The 19217-nt window shown below is 52.6% G+C and overlaps 8 protein-coding genes across 8 annotated transcripts; 6 read left to right on the forward strand and 2 right to left on the reverse strand.

The window, feature by feature from the left end:
- The first annotated feature begins 54 nt into the window (after nt 1-54).
- On the forward strand, nt 55-2124 carry B0H65DRAFT_466205 (pre-mRNA processing factor 3-domain-containing protein). The gene has a single exon (XM_062826843.1). It carries the CDS (start codon nt 377-379, stop codon nt 1844-1846), a length of 1470 nt encoding a protein of 489 aa, XP_062681914.1. The 5' UTR covers nt 55-376; the 3' UTR covers nt 1847-2124.
- On the forward strand, nt 2120-3446 carry B0H65DRAFT_202243 (HCCA isomerase/glutathione S-transferase kappa). The gene is made up of 3 exons (XM_062821804.1): nt 2120-2415; nt 2522-2590; nt 2705-3446. Exons 1-3 carry the CDS (start codon nt 2338-2340, stop codon nt 3236-3238), a joined length of 681 nt encoding a protein of 226 aa, XP_062681915.1. The 5' UTR covers nt 2120-2337; the 3' UTR covers nt 3239-3446.
- Nucleotides 3447-4369: 923 nt separating this feature from the next.
- Nucleotides 4370-4840, reverse strand: B0H65DRAFT_549026 (histone-fold-containing protein; the record flags this gene model as incomplete). The annotated part of the gene is made up of 2 exons (XM_062829624.1): nt 4370-4567; nt 4628-4840. 2 exons carry the CDS (start codon nt 4838-4840, stop codon nt 4370-4372), a joined length of 411 nt encoding a protein of 136 aa, XP_062681916.1.
- A 544-nt stretch (nt 4841-5384) lies between these two features.
- B0H65DRAFT_466212 (uncharacterized protein) lies at nt 5385-5937 on the forward strand. The gene has a single exon (XM_062826844.1). It carries the CDS (start codon nt 5669-5671, stop codon nt 5912-5914), a length of 246 nt encoding a protein of 81 aa, XP_062681917.1. The 5' UTR covers nt 5385-5668; the 3' UTR covers nt 5915-5937.
- An 804-nt stretch (nt 5938-6741) lies between these two features.
- B0H65DRAFT_202347 (histone-fold-containing protein) lies at nt 6742-7793 on the forward strand. Its single transcript, XM_062821805.1, has 3 exons — nt 6742-6953; nt 7022-7159; nt 7227-7793. Exons 1-3 carry the CDS (start codon nt 6944-6946, stop codon nt 7388-7390), a joined length of 312 nt encoding a protein of 103 aa, XP_062681918.1. The 5' UTR covers nt 6742-6943; the 3' UTR covers nt 7391-7793.
- A 2362-nt stretch (nt 7794-10155) lies between these two features.
- Nucleotides 10156-11434, reverse strand: B0H65DRAFT_202395 (uncharacterized protein). The gene is made up of 2 exons (XM_062821806.1): nt 10964-11434; nt 10156-10898 (listed from the first exon to the last, which is right to left on the reverse strand). The coding sequence occupies exons 1-2, from the start codon at nt 11155-11157 to the stop codon at nt 10256-10258; spliced, it is 837 nt and encodes a 278-aa protein (XP_062681919.1). The 5' UTR covers nt 11158-11434; the 3' UTR covers nt 10156-10255.
- Nucleotides 11435-12776: 1342 nt separating this feature from the next.
- B0H65DRAFT_202398 (uncharacterized protein) lies at nt 12777-13698 on the forward strand. Its single transcript, XM_062821807.1, has one exon. It carries the CDS (start codon nt 12864-12866, stop codon nt 13569-13571), a length of 708 nt encoding a protein of 235 aa, XP_062681920.1. The 5' UTR covers nt 12777-12863; the 3' UTR covers nt 13572-13698.
- Nucleotides 13699-16949: 3251 nt separating this feature from the next.
- On the forward strand, nt 16950-19041 carry B0H65DRAFT_202406 (general substrate transporter). The gene is made up of 2 exons (XM_062821808.1): nt 16950-17240; nt 17317-19041. Exons 1-2 carry the CDS (start codon nt 17095-17097, stop codon nt 18764-18766), a joined length of 1596 nt encoding a protein of 531 aa, XP_062681921.1. The 5' UTR covers nt 16950-17094; the 3' UTR covers nt 18767-19041.
- The last annotated feature ends 176 nt before the right edge of the window (nt 19042-19217 follow it).

Below are 19217 nucleotides of genomic sequence, written 5' to 3' on the forward strand. Positions count from 1 at the left end.
GCGGTGGCTGGCTTGGCTGACGGGACTCCATTCGCTGGATCCATTGATCAATGCAGTGCATTCAGGCATTCCACTTCCTTGTCGTCTGTCGCTATCGTCACTGCAACTCCACGTTTTGTTTTGTTTCCTCGACTTCAATCTTCAAAAATCCACTTCCTTTCCATCACGACGGGACCTCGAACTTCAACCATCAGGGCCGGGACCTGACCAGGGCAATCTGATATTGATATTGCGAACCGCATTCATCCACTTGGGACTTGGTACCATTACCTAAAGAGCGACGCCACTTCGCGCCTTGTCAACCACATCCCGGCAATCTTACCAAGAACCTCGACCTCTTCCTCTTCTTTCTATCAGACAGGCATTTCACATCAACATGGATCGAGGACAGCCAAGCGGGCTCGGCCCTCGCCATGACGCGACATCACGAGTTCAGAAACCCGAATCCGCCGCCGATCGCATGGCCGCACTCAAGGCCCGTGTCGCTGCAGCAGTCGGAGGCTCCAAAGCAAAGGGCGGCTTGAACACACCACTCCATCCCGCTCTCGCAGACCTCGGCGCACCCATCAAACCCGGTGACTCTCTCGCGGCCGCCGCAGCAGGCCGTCGAGCCGCTCAGAAAGTCGCAGAATCATTCAACAGGAAGGATCACCGAACACCTTCGGCAACAACAACAGGCCAGCCCCGAGCCAATCCCTACCTAGACACCAGCAGCCATGGACCGCAAGGCAAGCCCAAAGAGCCACGGCAGCTCATCTTCAACCAAAAGGGCAAATACATTGCCCAAGCGAATGCGCTACGCAGACAGGCCGCCCTGGAGGAGATGAAGAAGAGGATCGCAGAGCAGGCTAGGAAAGCAGGACTAGACGAGGACCGAGACATTGAAAAGGCATTCGTCGTCGAGGCGCCCCCGGATGTGGAATGGTGGGATCAGGGCCTTATCGACGGCAACGACTACAGCAACATTCCCGACTCGATAAAAGTCAACACTCCCGACAGCGTCGTTACCATCTATATTCAGCACCCAGTTGCCATCGAGCCACCACAGGACAAGCTTGCCGCTGAGCCAAAACCCATGTACCTTACGCCCAAGGAGCAACAGAAGCTGCGTCGCCAACGCCGCATGATGGAGCTCAAGGAGAAGCAAGCCAAGATCCGTCTCGGTTTGGAACCGGCCCCGCCACCCAAGGTCAAGAAGTCGAACCTGATGCGCGTGCTGGGCGAGGAAGCCGTCAAGGACCCGACGGCCGTTGAAGCGCGCGTCAACCGCGAGATCCAGGAGCGCTTCGATAAGCACATGCAGTCCAACGAGGAGCGCAAGCTCACAAAGGAGGAACGGCACGAGAAGCTCGCTCAGAACCAGCAAAAGGACGTCCAGAAGGGCGTCCACACGCTTGTCTTCAAGATCGGCAGTTTAGCCAATGGCAAGCACCGCTTCAAGATTGGGCAAAACGCCCAGCAGCACGCGCTTACGGGCGCGTGTATCATGCACCCCAAGTTCTGCCTGGTGATTGTGGAGGGCGGCGAGCACAGCGTGAACGCGTACAAGAAGCTGATGATGCGCCGCATCGACTGGACCGAGAGCGTGCCTTCGCTGGATAGGGAACCCAGCGCGTCCGGCGCGGCGGTGAGGGAGTGGTTGAAGGCGGAGGATGAGCAAGGCATGTTGAAGGACTTGTCGAATAACAAGTGCCAACTCATATTTGAGGGCGAGTCCAAGACGCAGTCATTTAAGAAGTGGAGCAGTAAAGTGTGTGAGACGGACCAGGAGGCTAGAGAGTTCTTGTCTCAGATGAAGATGGAGAACTTTTGGACGCAGGCGAAGAATACGCCGAGCCATGTATAAACTACGATGTCGACGGAGATACAGTATACTTCATCACCTGTCAAATGATGATTTGACTTGGTTGGACGGAAAGAGAGGGGGTACCATTGCTCCGCTAGTCTATCAATGGAAAAAAACGAGTAAACGTTTTAAGAGTCTTGAACATAGTTCACTTCGTTTGAAGTTATTGGCATTCATTCAGTGATGGAATACCGGCATTGTGGACGAGATCTGCGTACCCCAGATCTTGGTTTCCTGGTCTGTTGTTTCCCCACACCCGAGGCGAGCTATTGAGTGAGGGGTTGCAATCAAGAATAACTCCCACTTCCTCGGCTCTTGTCTGTCATTGTCTTGAACGCTAGTCTCCTCATGGGGTCTGCCTTTGGTGTCACCATATAAAGACTCCAAGAACGCAGCTTGTCACCTTATCCGTTCTTGTACCTGAAACCGTTCCCATCCCAATTAAATTATCTTCCAGTTTTCATTTTCTCGGTTAATACCAAGTCGACACAATGGTTCCAAAGCCCAAGATCACGCTCTACCTCGATACTGTTAGTCCGTTCGCGTACGAGGCGTATCACATCCTCCGGGTACGTAGGAATTAACATGAGGAGCCCATTAATTTACAGTCTACAAACCACAAGAAGAACCAAGCAAGCAAATGAATCGCTAATGCACTATCTTCAAACCAAACAGAACGACCCAATCTTCAAAAATGTCGACATCAAATATGTCCCCATCTTCCTCGGCGGCTTGATGGTCAAGGTCTGTCTCCTCCGTCCCATCCCTCCAGGCCTCCTTGCCTCCCATCCATCACACACATCCATGACATTACGTCCATTAACATGAAATCAACACTAACACATACAACCACCGCAGTGCTCCAACACCCCACCCCTCAAAATCAAAAACAAAGACAAATGGATCAACGTCGAACGCCTCCGCTGGGCCCGCGCCTTCTCCATTCCCATCACCGCCGACATGCCACCCAACTTCCCACCCAACACGCTCCCCGTTCAGCGCGTGCTAGCCGCCATCGAGTCTTCTTCCCAACAATCCCAACCCGCAGTAATCGCCGCCCTAGACGCCCTCTACAAATCCTTCTGGGCCAGTGGCACCCCCATCCACGAACCTGCCCAGCTACGCTCCGTCCTTTCCTCTTTGCTAGGGGGAGAAGAAGCTGCCGACAAGGTGTTGGGAGCAGCACAGACTGCTGAGGTCAAGCAAAGACTGGTGGAGAACACGGATCAGGCGTTTGCGGAGGGGGCGTTTGGGTTACCGTGGTTTACGTGCACCAACACGAAAGGGGAGACGGAGGGGTTTTGGGGGGTTGATCATTTGGGACAGGTGGTGCAGTTTTTGGGGCTGGATGGAGAAAAGAGTGGGAATGGAGGGTGGAAGTCGGTTTTGTGAAGAGCGAGGGAGGACTCGGGGGAACGGAAGTGAGGAGAGGACATGCATGAGAGGTGCACTGGTTTGAGGGCTGGTGGAGGAATTGAGGCTAGTGAGTGAGGCCTGGGATCACAGGACAGGCAGGCCCGCGGGCAGGCTGTAGTTTGTGGTGGTGATGGTTGATTTGAAGGTATTTCGGGAATTGAAGACGAGATCTCTGTGTAACTACCCAAAGAGTTTGATTCAGCCGGTGACTCATTTCAAGTGCTATTTCATCCCAGTTGGAGAATTCCCATGCAGGAGTTCACACATCATCGGCCATTTCTACCGAGTGCATCACGTAATCACGTAAGTGACATGGTGTTGCTGAACCCGCCAGGACTGAGGAAGCTGTCACGATCTCTTGGATGAACCATTATCTCCACAATATCCTCACATGGCTCGTGCAAGCCATGCCCATCGGGTGGAGCATTTCCACGCGCATCACGGTGGACCGCCGAAGGGCGAACCCTGTCACAATTGCGAACGGACGCGTCTCGATATGCGGGTCACAGTGATGTTTATGTCGAAGTCACGTCGCGTGAACATGAACGCAACGCGTTGTCATTTTCTACCACTACGGACATTCACAGCGATGCTCAATAACGCCTAATCGCTAGCTAAACTCCCATCATATCATTTGCGCTGTTGCTCCGAAACTCCTTTCTCCTCTATCATCAAAGCAGGCATACAGTGGTGAGAATTGTTGTTGTCAGGAAGAAAAGGTAAACGTGCAATGTCTGTCGACAGGGTATCGTGTGATCATGAACCAGGCCCTTTATTAGACCAAATCCGCCATCAGCGCTGCCGTGCGAAGCCATCCGTCCTTTTGTTCCGGTGCTCGCCAGCCGCTGTGCCCGCGTTGTAATGTACAAGCCATCAAGTACTAAGATGAAGAGAGAGAAAATGTAGTATCATCGCAATCAAGAACGCCGGATTACCCCCCATGTGTTGTGCCGTGAATGAAAATCCATCAACTCAGACGCGCATTCCCAAATGTTGTGCGAAGTGTGACGCGAGAAAAGTTGTCATGACCGCCCCGTGATATAACCCCAGAATCTGACTAGACTACCCCTGAAAACCAAAGCAAACTACTCCATGTCGAAGAGTCGCTTAGTTGCGCTCACCGCGGAGGCGGCGGGCGAGCTGGATGTCCTTGCTCTGGATGGTGACACGCTTGGCGTGGATAGCGCAGAGGTTGGTGTCCTCGAAGAGAGAGACGAGGTAAGACTCGACGGACTCCTGGAGAGCGCCGATAGCAGAGCTCTGGAAGCGGAGGTCGGACTTGAAGTCCTGGGCGATCTCACGGACCTGTGTAGCGACGCGTTAGCATGTGAAGCTAAGATGACATGTTGACAGGCAAAAACTTACGAGACGCTGGAAGGGGAGCTTGCGGATCAGAAGCTCAGTGGACTTCTGGTAGCGACGAATCTCACGGAGAGCGACGGTACCGGGCTTGTAACGGTGGGGCTTCTTGACACCGCCGGTGGAGGGGGCGGACTTGCGGGCAGCCTTGGAAGCGAGCTGCTTGCGGGGGGCCTTGCCACCGGTGGACTTGCGGGCGGTCTGCTTAGTGCGGGCCATTGTGATGGTTGATGTGTGTTGATAAAGTGTTTTTTGATGGATAGGCGATGATTAAGTGATGACCTGCGCTGGTGGTCGAGACTTGGTTGATGACTAGAAGTAGAGGCGGGAGTGGAAAGGGGAAAAAGTGGTGGGGGGTGCGAGGTTTATGTATGTGCGGACTGGGGTCAGGTGCTGGCTGATTTGGGGTGAATGGGTGGTGCGGCGCGTTGTGTGGCTGCTGCCTTTCGGTTTTTTTGCCTTCCTTGCTAATTCCGCTTTTTCCTGGTTGATTTACGACTGCCAATTTTTTTTGTTGCGGGCGACCAAACCGGGGTGTGAACCGGGGTTCGTTTTGCACTGATAACTGCCCTTGGTTTTGCTGGCAAAAGAGCGCTGTTTTGGGCGGTCGATTTGGATCGTGCACTGCTGACACGGGTTTGCAGAATTATGATTGGTCCAAATTTCTTAATAACGACGCACAGACCACCCACAAAGATGGGGTTAGTAACACGGAGCGACTAACCACGCATTCTTAGTTCGGCCCAGCCGTCCGATTCACTGCGTGCAACATTTCCCGTCTGTGGAATGGGTGAATGGATACAAGACCAAATCAAAGGTACAAAGGTACATGCCCAACCAACATTCACCCATAGGGCTGGGAAAGGTGAATGCTCTTGAAGGTTTGCATGCCTGGCACCAGGTTCAGTCCACTTTCTCTGTTGTGCAAGGAATCATATACAAGGGCCGTAGATGCCATTACGTACAGGGAGGATATGGGGAAGTTGAAGCTTGAACGAGGATCGTGAAGATGGAAGGACTGTCTCAAATGACAGAGCGCTTGCTAGAATGGCCTCAAGAGGTGCTTCCTTTGTTCACGCTTCAGTTCATGATTACATAGCACTGCTCGCTTTGCTCCTGAAAGTCTCTGGGCCAACTGGAACCGTAAAGATCGCATGTTCGATGCCACATTGTGCGCAGTCACAACTACCTGAAGCCCGTTTGCAATCCATGGAAGTCTCTCACGAACTCTGCCTTCTTTGGGGCCACGGTGAATGGTACTTTCCACTTGCTTGTTCAAAGCGGTCATCGTAGCAGTCAGTTATCACAGAGAACTAGAGGCAACCATGGCAGTCCAGATCTGCAATGCCACATACATCTTTCTCTTTGTTTCAGAGTAGACTCAGATGTGGAAGGTTAAACGCCACAATTCACAAGAGCATGCCTCATCCACGACTTGAACCCTCCCGTCAGCCCTTTTCAGATGACTGAAAAGACTAGGGTGCATGTAGCTGCTATTCTCAGGTCCCGGATGGGTCTCTCCGCAAAAAAAGACGGCAAGGCTGATGGGACCGGCTGATGCACATGGTACGGTATCCAGAAGGCAAAATGGATGTTCACTGCGGGTCGCCTTTCCGTGATGAAGGAGGTGTGTCAGGACAACAAAGTGGAAGTGAAGGCAGATCTCATCACTCGGTGGTGACTGGGCTGTGACGTGAAACTGCTGCCCAGCGAGTGCCAGAGTGTTGCTGCCCTGCCACTTCACCGGTGAGATGCGGTCCCCGGATCTGGATGTGCCACCCGAACGGTACGTACCGATGATCAATCCCTGTGCTGCTCCGTCGCAAAGAGACGACCCTTGTTTAGCAGCTAAAAGGAAAAATCCTATTTGGGTTTAGCGACGGTTTATTAGTGTTTACCTTGATGCGCGAGGTGAACCACTCTGAGCCACTGTCGAAAATGTAAATCGGGCAGAAATGCTTATTGGCTGATATTGATTCGAGGTGGGACTGCACGTCTTCACTCTGCGTTGTTGTGTCGTCCGACGGTCCGCCCCCCTGCAAGGAACGTGCGCCTTGGGACCGCGTCTCCCAAAATCAGCCAAGGTTGACGGAGTTCGCGCAAAGTGGGGCATCAGAACCTTTCCTGGGCCAATCAACAACAAGATCAGTGATCTGATTTGATTCCCACCGCCCTGCATGCCGCAACCGCGTTCCCGTACTTAAAGTCCGCTCTCTTCCCCGCCTTCTTCCCACCTTCCACGACTTCCAATCTCCCAAACGACCGGCCTTTTTTCAGCCTTACCACCTACACCACTCACTCCCACCCCCAACACATATCAAAATGACTGGACGTGAGTTATCTCCGGATCGCCAATACCATGTGTCGCGACATCATGACTGACTAGTATTCCTTGATTAGGCGGCAAGGGCGGCAAGGGCCTCGGAAAGGGCGGTGCCAAGCGCCATCGCAAGATTCTTCGTGACAACATCCAGGGTATCACCAAGCCCGCTATCCGCCGTCTCGCTCGTCGTGGTGGTGTCAAGCGTATCTCTGCCAGTACGTCATTACCTTTTCGAATCCTTGTACCCCATGGATAGCCGACTAACATATCAACCTTCAACAGTGATCTACGAGGAGACCCGTGGTGTCCTCAAGACCTTCCTCGAGGGTGTCATCCGTGACGCCGTCACCTACACCGAGCACGCCAAGCGCAAGACCGTCACCTCCCTCGACGTTGTCTACGCCCTCAAGCGCCAGGGCCGTACCCTCTACGGTTTCGGTGGTTAAATGTCTCGCCGTCATTTGCCAGCGTGTCTCTTTTCTTTTTTCTTCACCATAACGACGACGCAAATCACAATCACGTCTTCTCCCATCACCAACACAACCATCATGATGTTTATATACCACTAAAGTCGTCGTCTTTTATCATGATGATGATGATGTCACCACCGCCACCACAACATTAAACAACCGGCAACAACACGACACCCAAGGGGGGAAAAGGAGGGCGGTTCGTGGTCGGTCCTCTTTTGCACCACACTTCACTTGGTTGCAGCGTTCCATCTCACGATTGTCATTTTCGGGTTTTATCACGCGCAAAGGAGGGGTCTCTTTTTTCTCACATGCTCTGTACATCACATCAAGGGGTCATTCACAATAGGGGTGTTACTACTTTCGCAACTTTTTTTGAGCGCTTAATTGACTCAAAACGCCCTCTGGGTTTTCTGGAGGGTGATTCCAAAATTGTTTGAACCAGCCCCCTTTGTTTTTAGTGAAATGCTGTCTGCCAATGATGGATGTGTCTTGACGCGTGTCTTTTGGGTACATGTAAACAGGGTCGCGTGCCCGTCGCGTCCGGTGGGCTTGCTCCAGTCTTGCTTGGAACCTTGGCCGCTGGGCGAGCTGGGTCTTTGTATTGTACTGTTCGCTCAGATAAGGGCCCATGCGTCGGCGCCTCGGTGAACATGTGGTTCCTGGAGAGAGTGTTGGACGCTCGCAGCTCGACAGTCCCAAAGCATCTTCTATGTGTCTACGGGCATTGGACCTATGTACCTCTAGATGCTAGATAAGCTCAAGTATGGAAACGAAACCTGATGACAACACGTTTTACCTCAATCCAGCTTTATCCTGTTCGTTCCAGGAACATACATCATCGGAGAAACACCATCTATCCAAGGCGGGAGCCAACCACCTGCACACACCCCCCTCCCTACCTAATCCGTGGCGAACTTCGCTCCTTGACATGTGCCTGACACGGGAACACTGTTGGGTGACCCCCGATAGGGCAGATGGGGAAAGGGGGGGTGATGGGTCTGAGCGTACACGGATCTTTTATCTTCGTCTGAAGTTGCGTGCACCGTGAATGTCCCTGTCGACTTTGTTGGGATGTGTACCTTATGTACCTGTTACTGGGTTGCGTTATCTATACTTGAGAAGTGTGAGGAAATGAAGAATAGGGGTTACTTGTCCATTTCTTTTATCTTTCTTTGTCTCTTCATTGTACTGCATATAAGTGAGTTCGCACATTATATGTATGTTTGTGCATGAAAACAGAAGTTTTGATGCTTGAAGAAGAACCGTATAGACTTGGGAAAACCAAAAACAAAGGTCGTACAGAAAACGCAGAGTTATCGGTCTGTCAGTTTCTTTTGGCGACATGTATGTAGGTGGTTGCCGGGCATCTTTAACATTTGCCTGCCAGATTCTTGTTTTTCGGAGTCTAGTTGGTACACTTTACTACCGCTCTCTTTAGTCACCTCAGCTTGCCATCCATCAAGTATGAACAGAGTGAAGCATCAGATGTTTCATCAAGGTAAGACAACTTGAAAGACCAAAAATTGAACCATACTCAAAAAGTATTTTCCATCATACAAAGATTCATTCAATAGTTTTGAAGCTAGTTCGCCGTTCTTGGTTTGTGTTGCTGTAAATTCATATCTTTTATTTCCCACATGTGATTACAATTCAGATATATTGACCTCAAACTTGAATAAACTTTAGCTGTATTTTCCATGGATGTGGCCATCGACTTAAGGTACTTCGTGAGATAATCAACTATCAACCTTGCATGCAGTTTTATCTAGAGGTAGTAAATTCGATTTCAGTCACGGTTCTTCTGATAGTAAGCACCAATTGAGTCACTACCCGGAATCACAATAAATAAAGACCTTAAAGAATCTCAACATACCCCATGAACCTCTCTCCTCTTCCCAATGTCCTTGGCGGTTCTTCATTGTAACAACGTCAAAGTCATGAGCACCTCGTCACTGAGCTGACTAGAATAGGCACCACTCTGGTGGCAAGGCTGCCAGTCAGTCAGTCCCGTCATTTGTGTAAGTTCAAGTCATTCAAGTCAGGTCTGTGATTGATTTTGCCCACTCACTGAAATCAAATTCAAGTGAAGGGCTCCAGCAACGTGACTTCATTGACTTCATTGACAGCCCTGTCAGTGGTCACCGTCTCACGTAAGAGGTTATCGAACAGGATTCCGAATTATATCCCAGGTTCACATAGTCGTAGGAAGCCTGAGTGAGGAGTACAATTCATGTCTGTTCCAGTTGCGTTTTACCTGGAAGGTTCGTTCTTTGCCGGAGTTTCAGACACATCTAATGGATCATGTTATGTAGAGGTGAGAGAATGACTGTTTTCGAACCACCTAGGAATTTGCGAGCATAACGCGGCGGCTTCGACAATGGTGATTACCGATCTGCTGATTGGGCCAGGCGGTTCTTGTTTTGTCTTCAAACTTTTGTAGATTGTTACTACATCGAATCTCAATCTATCAGGCAGCCCGGAGACACTTGAATTGAAATCAACAAAACAATCTGTTCGAAGGGGCGGGCACCTTCGGCCGCCACCTCCCTCCCCCTACCGGACCGAACGCAAAGATATACGTAATCCACATTTTGTACCCGGCGCCGTCCTCTTTCAACTGTCGGGGAACTAATGTTCATGAGCGGTTACATGTCAATTCGAAAACGACGCTCTAAAACTAAAAGCTAAAATTGTTTAAATGAGACCGGGCTTCGCCTCAAACAAGCCCGTTGTTGACGCGGTGCCTACATATCCAGCAAGCAATTTCCTGAAGTTGATCAGCCTCACTTCCGGTGAAATCAGAGCGTGTCGAGACACAGTTCTGAAAGTCAACGGGGTTTAGCCGGGAGTCACGAGCCACGTGACAGCACATATCGACGAAGGGCATGATATGCAGAGGCCGTCGCCGATCCGAAGAATGCTTGGTGATGGGATAAGGGGGGTGCCTGTGGAAACATCACACCTACCGGTTGGCGTGATGGAACTCCGTATAGCAGATATCGTGCTATGCTTATTCACGACAAGCTTCCCGAGCTGACGGACCTTACCTTCTCCAGCAAAAGCGGCGTGAGCGAGGCAGAGTGAAGGCGGACCTGGTAAAACAACTGGGGGATACCACCTTTGCCATAAAACGCCCAAGTATAGGGATAACGTGATGCAGTGGATTCGTAAGCTTAACCACTTGCTCAAACCCAACCTTGCCATTCCTTGACTCGCTGAGACCCTTTTCCCGCCTCCTTCATCCATGCTTTCTCCTCTCGCGGGGCAGGAATAAGCATAAACCGCGGGACGGAGTGGAAGGGGACGGGAAGAAAGGGAAGCGACAAGGAAGGGAAAGGCAGAGGAGAGAAGAGGTGAAGTCAGGTGATGCTCGCTCATATCGTCTCCATCCAGCCTTCTCTTCGTGGGGTCGGGTCTGGGGATCCGGGGATCTCCGCCCCCAGATTTGAGGCGTGTTCCGGGCCCGACAACCTGGATATGCCTTCGGAAGGATTCCTGAAGATGTGGCCGTAAGGTACTTGGAAGTACACAAAATTGGATACGTACCTGATATTCCTGATCGTAGTCATTCCTTGGCAAGTCCCCTTCGACAGCTTCCCAGTGTTCATTGAATGTGGAAGGGAGATGTCTTGGAGCTTGGGTGCTCCACTATAAGCTGAATGTACGCACTGCGACTTCCAGACCTGCCAGTGGCCAGTCCGCCTTGACGACACCTTGTAGCTTCCAACTTCCGAAGCCATTTCCGAGCTCAGATTCCCAGGTTGCTGACATGAAGAGGAGAACAACAGGATTGGAGTCACTTGAGATCCGGATCCTTCAGCTTTTTTCAAGCACCGATTCCATGCTTCCCCATGGGGTCGCGGCTCAGCATCGAACCATAGCAAGGAGAATTTCTCCGATATCGGATGTGCGAACTCGCAGTGCTGTCAACTTGATCCGATTTTTTGGTGGAAAACAAATGCCAGAGCCGTGCAATTTTCGGAGCTGTTGTGCAGCAGCAGCCATGTTTTACCTGTGTCTCTGCGTTAACAAAATGAAGAAAAAAGGACACATTTTTCACAACTTCAGGTTGTTGTTAATACTCATGCCGGTGGTTTGCTCCGAACAATGACCGGCCCCGAAAAACAGCCGACACCGTTGCGTTTCATCATCAGAACCAAGCAAGGGCGTGTCCGATGGCTCGGAAATGCGGCCTGGAAATGCTGGCTCGGAAATGGATTTCAGGAGCCGAGTACGGACCATTTGGAAATGCTCTGTTCCAGGTCAGATTTCCAGAGGTCCAGAGGTCCGGAAGCTACTCTTGGAATTTTGGGTGTGAATGCGATGATCTGATTGGTGTTTTAGGCAGTTGTGGAGAAAATGATTTCCAGGTCTTGGAAATGGGGGATTTCCGCGTGGAAGACTTCCAAGTGTCGTCGAACAGCACTTGGAAAAAATGGCCTGGAAGATTTCCGAGCCAGATTTCCGAGCTATCGGACACGCCCCAAGTGGGAAGGGTCCTGTCTTGATTCTTGGATTCTGGGGACTCCACGGGGATGGGCTGCACAAGTGGGCAAGCTCCGAAGCCCAGCTCGCGGTGTGTTGCAGCACAGACTGCACGACGCACACTGGCGGCCAACACGTGGCAGATCTTTTTTTTTTTCACAAGGCCCGGTCTGAGACGCCGGCGCAAGCCCCAACTGACGCCCAACGTGACTTTGGGTGGCGGCCGCGTCCAGTCGGGGGTGTGAGGCGCAGATGCTCCGCATTTTTGTTGTGCAGCCAGGAAAATGGCACACACCCTCTTGTAAGTTGTGTCGGTCAAATCGTGGAGAAGGGCCCGGGGCTCGGAGTGGTGGGCGGCGGGCGGCAGCCGGCAGGCGGGCAAGGGAGGGCGCCCCTCTGAATTTCCCCCATACCTCGCCGCGTGTCTTTGACTGGAAAACGGCGCAAAAGAACCCACTTTCTCCCCCTTTTTTTCCCCGCGCAATGGCCAAAAGTGGACACAGGCAGCGGTACATCGTGGCCATTTCCAAGTTTGCGGGCGAGCTCGCGGGGTACCGCCAAAAACAGAAAGTTGGTTGAGGTGACTGCTGTGAGAGTTGAGGATGATGCAAAGAAGAGGTTGTGATCGCGAGCCAGAAAATGATGGAATGAGTGTGCGACTCGTGTGCAAATGACGTTGGAGTCCACAGCAGAGCCTCAATTTAGTTTTCGCAAGGAAATTGCTTCCCTTTTCTTGCATCTGGGCCTCTTGGAGATGCTCACGAGACCACGTTCCGGTTAAATGCAGCTATTTATCCAAAATACCCAGCCAATCAGAGGCCGGGCAGCTGTTTATCCTACAGCCGACTCGGTAACAGCTGCTCACTGTTCCTCGGTCCGTGATTGTCGTGCCTGAAAAACTCAGTAGTATAAGTGATTGCAATGCCCTATTTCGCGTGAAGCAGTGACACCTGGGGAAGTAATGCTCGTTGAGCCTGTCAAAATCGCAAAAGTCGCAGTCGCAACATGGAAGGAATCACGGAAAACGCACGGACCAACCGCGCCCGACTCTGGAGGTGACCACGATACACTCAGATTCTCTCCGCGCCCAGCTTCCCCAACATCCCGCAGCGGCCAGATGGCTCTTGGGCTTCTCGAACACCCCGTCTCCGGCTCCAACGCATCTCCAGTACTCCAGCTCGAGCTCCAGCACTCCAGGTCCGAGAATCTCACCACTCCCCATCGCATCCCCATATTGCTGCCGACTCCGTATCTTGAGCTACCCCCTGGGACCGTAGCAGAGACAGACGATCCCCCACAACCCAACGAAAGAAAGGGGGTGCGACGACGCAACGGTACCATCACACACAGCAGCGCAGTCCAGTTAGCGGCCCTCACCCTTTTCCCCGATCACCGAGGCACGACAATTCCCGAGCCGGCGGAGGTACGACAGGATACCATTGGTCCCCCACTCCGGGGCGAGAGAAAATTTGGTCTGGTCAGGCGGACGGCGGACGGCGTCAGCACAGTTCAAAAAGACACGGCATCAGCGCGGCGAAATCGACCCCCCGGCACGACACTCCGTTTTTGCGTTTTTTTTTCTTTTTCGACGACGACGTGGTGGATGTTCCGAGGTTGCGACTTGCACTGGCAAGTCCACAATGCTCACGGAACCCTTCGGTGTTCTTGATTTTGGGAGTGTTGGCATCGAAGACGGGCCGATAAGGGTCTCCAATCGATGGAGCCTCGGTCTCCACCGATGGAGCAGAGTTTTAGTGAGCTCAGGCCATTGTTTTGCAAAACTCGGGAGGCGACGAGCAGAAGGGAGATATTTCGCGGCAAAAAGTCTTGTCGAGAAAGCAGAGCCGAAAGCAAGTGCACCGCGGTTGACCAAGACGAAGCGGCAGGATATGTCGAATTGGGCGTCTGTTTTTGCCTTCTTGGATGCGGTTTCGAGGTGTTTGTCAGCCGCTTCGAAACAGCCGCGAGAGCGGCAGCAAAGTTCCGGCCCCTGACGAATGCGAGCTTCATGATTGGATCGGAGTCCGGACCTGCCCACTTTTCCCTTGGCCAGTCGATCTTGGCGATCTGCCCCTGGCAATCCGGCCCTTTGCGCGGGAATAGCGGCGCGGCGGTTTGTCCGACTGTTGACCGGCAGTGAGATCACTGTCAGGCCACCATATTTACAACTGACCGGCAACACTGCAAGTGCAGTTCTGCCCAGGCTCGGTAAGGCTACTCGCTGCCAAGAAAGTTGCAATCGCTTGTTGCCTCATCACGTTCAGAAGGCAATGGGGGAAGTCCAGATGCTCTGTGGGAAGCTGTTCTTCAGATGCATTACAACGGCGAGTCTGCCAAAAGGTCAGCACTGCAGCGCGGGCAGGATACCATGGCATGGACGGTCTTTTGGCGGGCCTTCTGTGATGAGATGGAGCCATTACTGCTTTGCATTTTTTTGATGGAGGAAGACGGCCCTTTTTTCTATTAGTTTGGCCATGGTTCATGGGCGGCAGTTGGAAACGGTTTGGTTTGGCGATCCACCATTCCACAACAACTGACCGTCTTGTTACCGTACGTTGTATTACACAGGACCAGGCAGGACACGAGACCGTACCGGATTTTCTTGATTGTACGCAGTCTGGCAGCATGACACAACGTCGGGTCGGCAGTAACTCGAAGCAAGCGTCTTGAGTGCCACGGCACATGGCGCCGTTGGATCCCCGGGAGTTTGTTGATGGAAGTCCAGTGTTGGCCCCCGTATGACAAAAGCACCAGACCATAACGTGTTGAAGGTGCTACAGTCTCGTTCTGAAGCAACGTAGAGTAGCCTCAACCTTCCTCAAATGTCATCATTTCAGTAGCATCTGCATTTACAAACTTGGTGGTTGTTCTCGTCGAGCTTGCATCCTGGTGGCCCTGACACCGACGTCTGACCGTGTGAACCAAGCTCAGACCGAATCCAACTCTCTGGATACGGTGTATCCTCGGTATCCTCTCGTCCAGGCTCCATGAACTGAACAGGGCTTTAATTTGGCCGAACTGTAATTGACGCAGCCGTTAGTTTTGTATGCCGGTGGAAACTACCACAGTAAGAGGGATTTTGATGGTCCGTTTCTGTAACGTTAGCGAACAGGAACTTCAGATCCAGGATCTTGCAAGCGCAGGTGGGTAAGGCCCATTGCGGCCGGAAATTGGATGAGCTTCAGCAGGATCTGTTCATCTTTTCGGAGTGTTGTGCCGGGGGTCTACGATTCAACGTCACTGGTCCCTTTTGACCATGTCGAAGCCCGACGAAAAGACGGAAGCGTGGCCCCTTGCGGCAGTTCGTAATCTTCATCGGTGCTTCTGGGGTTCTGCTTCTTGGGAGCGTAAAAGGATCGCTCGCGACACTTCACGAGTTTGTGGCGATCATTCACGAACGAAGTTTCTTTTGGGTTGGAGCTGTGCCCCCTGAACGTTTCTTAGCGCCGCGGCACGCCGCTCAGTAGCGGTTGACGGGTCTTGGCCCTCGTTGGGTGTTTCTGGTTAGAGGAGCCGCATCTCGGCACATACCCGCTCCCTTTGGTTGCAGTGCCTACTGCCAAGACTTTAGGGCCCGCTTAAATGGACTCGAGGATTGTCGACGTCATCCCATGGAAGAAACGTTGGCGGACGAAAAAGTCCAAAAGCCAGGGCGGAGTCCGTCAGCTCCAGGGCGTACCTTACCTGCACATACCGGCGACCAGGGATTGCACCCTTTCAGCATGAATGACGGCACTAAACTTCTTTCAGCTTTGTACCTCTAACATTGCATATTCTCAACGGGCGTCCGACGGGCGTCTGGTTTTTCCTACATTGCTCATGGAACTGCACTGAATCGGGCCCAGACCCCCCCTCCGAAAACATCAGATGCATGAGGCATCGGGCATCTGCTTGTTCACACCAGATGACCATCACGGTTTTTTATTCTGCAGTAACCTGCCGAGCTATCTCACCGGATGCCTTGTGTTGCAACAGAGTTTCACGCCCGGAATAATATGTGGCAACTGCACCAATCGCTTCGAACCGCGCTTGCGATTCGTTGGTGGCGTGCTCCTTTTGGTGGCACTTGCGCTTTGGCCTTAATCAGGAAAGAGGAGCCATGTAAGTGCAGTGCAGCACCAGAGTAAGTACCTTCAGTTATCTCACGCTCTGAACTTTTCAAGTGAGGTTCGGCGCTGGTTGAGAACCTGAACCTCACTCACGGCCAGAGTTCAGTCGACGGGAAAGGGGGACTGCATGCCCTGGAAACATGCCTTCCCCCCAAGAGAGCCGAAGGGAAGCCTTGCGTTCAAGAAACTGCAGTCGGCCCGTCCGTCACGAGGACTCTTTCCCAAACGGAAGGGCCGAGAACCACTGCACTTTTCACGTCACCGTCATGTAACAGCTAACGGTGACCGATCCCCGGTCTTTTCGGCTCTCTCTGGGGACTGGGGAGTGCAGTGTGCAGAAGAGTTTTTAGCGTAATGTGGGCAAATGGTACGGGGATATCTCCAGACAAGCTGGAGAGATGGTACCTTCTCCGTAACTCTCTGCATTGCATCGGCATCCCCAGTCGACCACCCCGCGCCCAGGGGCACCCTCCCGCACCCACGGCACGCACCCCGTCCTTTGGGAGACGTTGGAGACGTACACCCCCCCTCTCCTTCCTCCTTCCACGCTGCTCGCGACCCGACATATGTCGATGGAGTCTGGTCTTCTGACATGTACTCTCTGTACCTTCCCTGCTTCTTTCAACCTCGATCGACCTTTCCTAGGACATGCATGCGTGCCCATGCGTGGGTCGGCTCCGATGGATCCCCAGCTTCTAGGTCATTTCCAATTCACCGACTCGCAGCTGCTTCTTTCCCCGGTTTAAGCATCCAACAATTGGGGCCCCGATGGCAACTCGAGCGACATAAATGAAAGGCCCTGTCCACACTCCAGGTATTTCTTCTCCTCCCAGTGTTCTTTCGATTCTCCATTCTTCAAACATCTTCCACTCCTCCATCAAAGCCTTTAAAGGTTCACACTCCTACCATCCACCATCCACCATACACTGTCTGGTCGTTGGAGTGTGTCGATATTTCCATCAGTTGATCTGCCATCCTATCTACTACTTTTTGCTGTTCTCAGCCACTGTTCTCCACCCAACCGAGATCTCGAACAACGGATGAAAGACTTGAGGATATAAATACAACGATACGATCACAAAAATGGGTCTCTTCCCGAAAAAGCCGGCTGCGCCGAAGACCCAAACACAAGATGAGATTGACCTCGCTGCCGAGCAGAAGGTCACTTTCCGGGCCATTTGGCTCGGTGTCGTCGCCTCCGTAGGTGGCTTCATGTTTGGCTACGTCAGGTACGTTTCGAAACCCCTTGTACCCCTGTTGCCCCATCGCCATGGTACATGGTTACTGACCATTTATGGACAACAGTGGTCAAATTTCTGGTTTCTTCGATATGGGCGACTTCGGTCGCCGCTTCGGTAACTACTACGACAACGGCTGGGTCTTCTCGGCGTACCGCCAGGGCGCCATCGTCGCCCTGCTCCCCGCTGGCGCTCTCCTCGGTTCGCTGGTCGCTGGCAAGATTGCGGATTCCCTTGGTCGCCGTATCGCCATCTCTGCGTCTGCCCTTTTCTCCTGCATCGGAACAATCATTGAGATCGCCTCCACCACGCACTGGGCCCAGTTTGCGGTCGGCCGTCTTGTCACTGGTGTTGGTATCGGTGCCCTCTCCGTCGTCGTCCCGATGTACCAGTCTGAGTCCGCGCCCGCCATTCTCCGTGGTATCCTCGTCTCGTGCTACCAGCTCTTCATCACTCTCGGTATCTGGACCGCTGAGATGATCAACTACGGTACTCACGACCTCAGCAACTCCGCCTCTTGGCGTATTCCCAACGGTATCTCCTTCCTTTGGGCCTTGGTTCTCGGTGCCGGAATATTGTTCCTTCCCGAGTCTCCCCGTTACGCCTACCGTGTTGGTCGCGTTGACGAAGCCCGCAACACCATTGCCCGCCTTGCCGGTCTCGAGCCCACCGCCCGCTCCGTCAACATGCAAATCGATGAGATTCGTGTGAAGCTCGAGGAGGAAAAGGCTGGTGCCGACACTAAGTGGTACGAGATTTTCGGATCTAACCTGTTGCGCCGCACCCTCATTGGCATCATCCTTCAGTCTGGCCAGCAACTTACTGGTGCCAACTTCTTCTTCTACTACGGAACCACGATTTTCAAGGCCACCGGTTTGAGCGACTCTTACGTTACCCAGATCATTCTTGGTTCCGTCAACGTTGGATGCACTGTCGCGGGTCTCTGGGTTGTCAAGAATGTTGGCCGCCGCAAGGCCCTCATCGGTGGTGCCCTGTGGATGACCATGTGCTTCCTGATCTACTCTTTCGTCGGAAGATTTGTGCTCGACCCCGTCAACCCGGCTAGCACTCCTGAGGCCGGCAACGTCCTCATTGTTTTCTCATGCTTCTTCATTGTCGCCTTTGCCACCACCTGGGGTCCTCTCGTCTGGGCGGTCGTTGCTGAGCTCTACCCTGCTCGCTACCGCGCTCCTGCCATGGCCCTGGCCACCGCTTCCAACTGGGCCTGGAACTTCCTTATGTCCCTCTTCACGCGCCCCATCACCGACTCCATCAGCTATTTCTACGGCTTGGTGTTCGCCGGATGCTGCCTTGCCCTCGCCGCATTCGTTTGGCTCTTTGTGATAGAGTCCAAGGACCGCACTCTTGAGGAGATTGAGACCATGTATGAACAGAAGGTCAGCCCTAGGCACTCGAGCCGCTGGCACGCTGAAGGCCCCTTGGGCCAGCGTGATGCGGAGGAGAAGCCAGAGGTTCAGAGTGGATCTGCGACAACCTCTCACCATGGAGACGTTTAGAATACGTCCAAGCGAAATGGTTCTCGCTCTGACACGAAGCCAGAGGTCGTGAGAGTCGAATAGGGATGGGATGATGACTTGACACGCACGAAAAATGGAATGCAGTGGTCAGTCGTGATAATGGGGTTTGAAAGGATAATGAAATGCATGGTTTAGTTGTGGTAATGAGATTTGAAAGGATAATGAAATGCATAGTTATTCGCGGTAATCGGAGTTTTTCAAAAGGGTCTATGGCATGGACTTGGTATTCTTGATAGCACACATACAATAGATCTTGATGTGTACGCTTACATCCAAATCCACTACATCTTGGTTCTACTCGTGATCCCTACTATTCCTCTTAATCTGGAGACACCGCCCGGAAATCGACAGAGTTGCTGCCTGCCCTTTCAGTGCACCGGGCGTACTGCTGGCTCTTGGAATCCACTCGTTGTATGGTCCCAAAGCAACA

This window comes from Neurospora tetraspora (assembly GCF_033439725.1).
Source record: "Neurospora tetraspora strain CBS 560.94 chromosome Unknown B0H65scaffold_4, whole genome shotgun sequence".
Taxonomy (NCBI): domain Eukaryota; kingdom Fungi; phylum Ascomycota; class Sordariomycetes; order Sordariales; family Sordariaceae; genus Neurospora; species Neurospora tetraspora.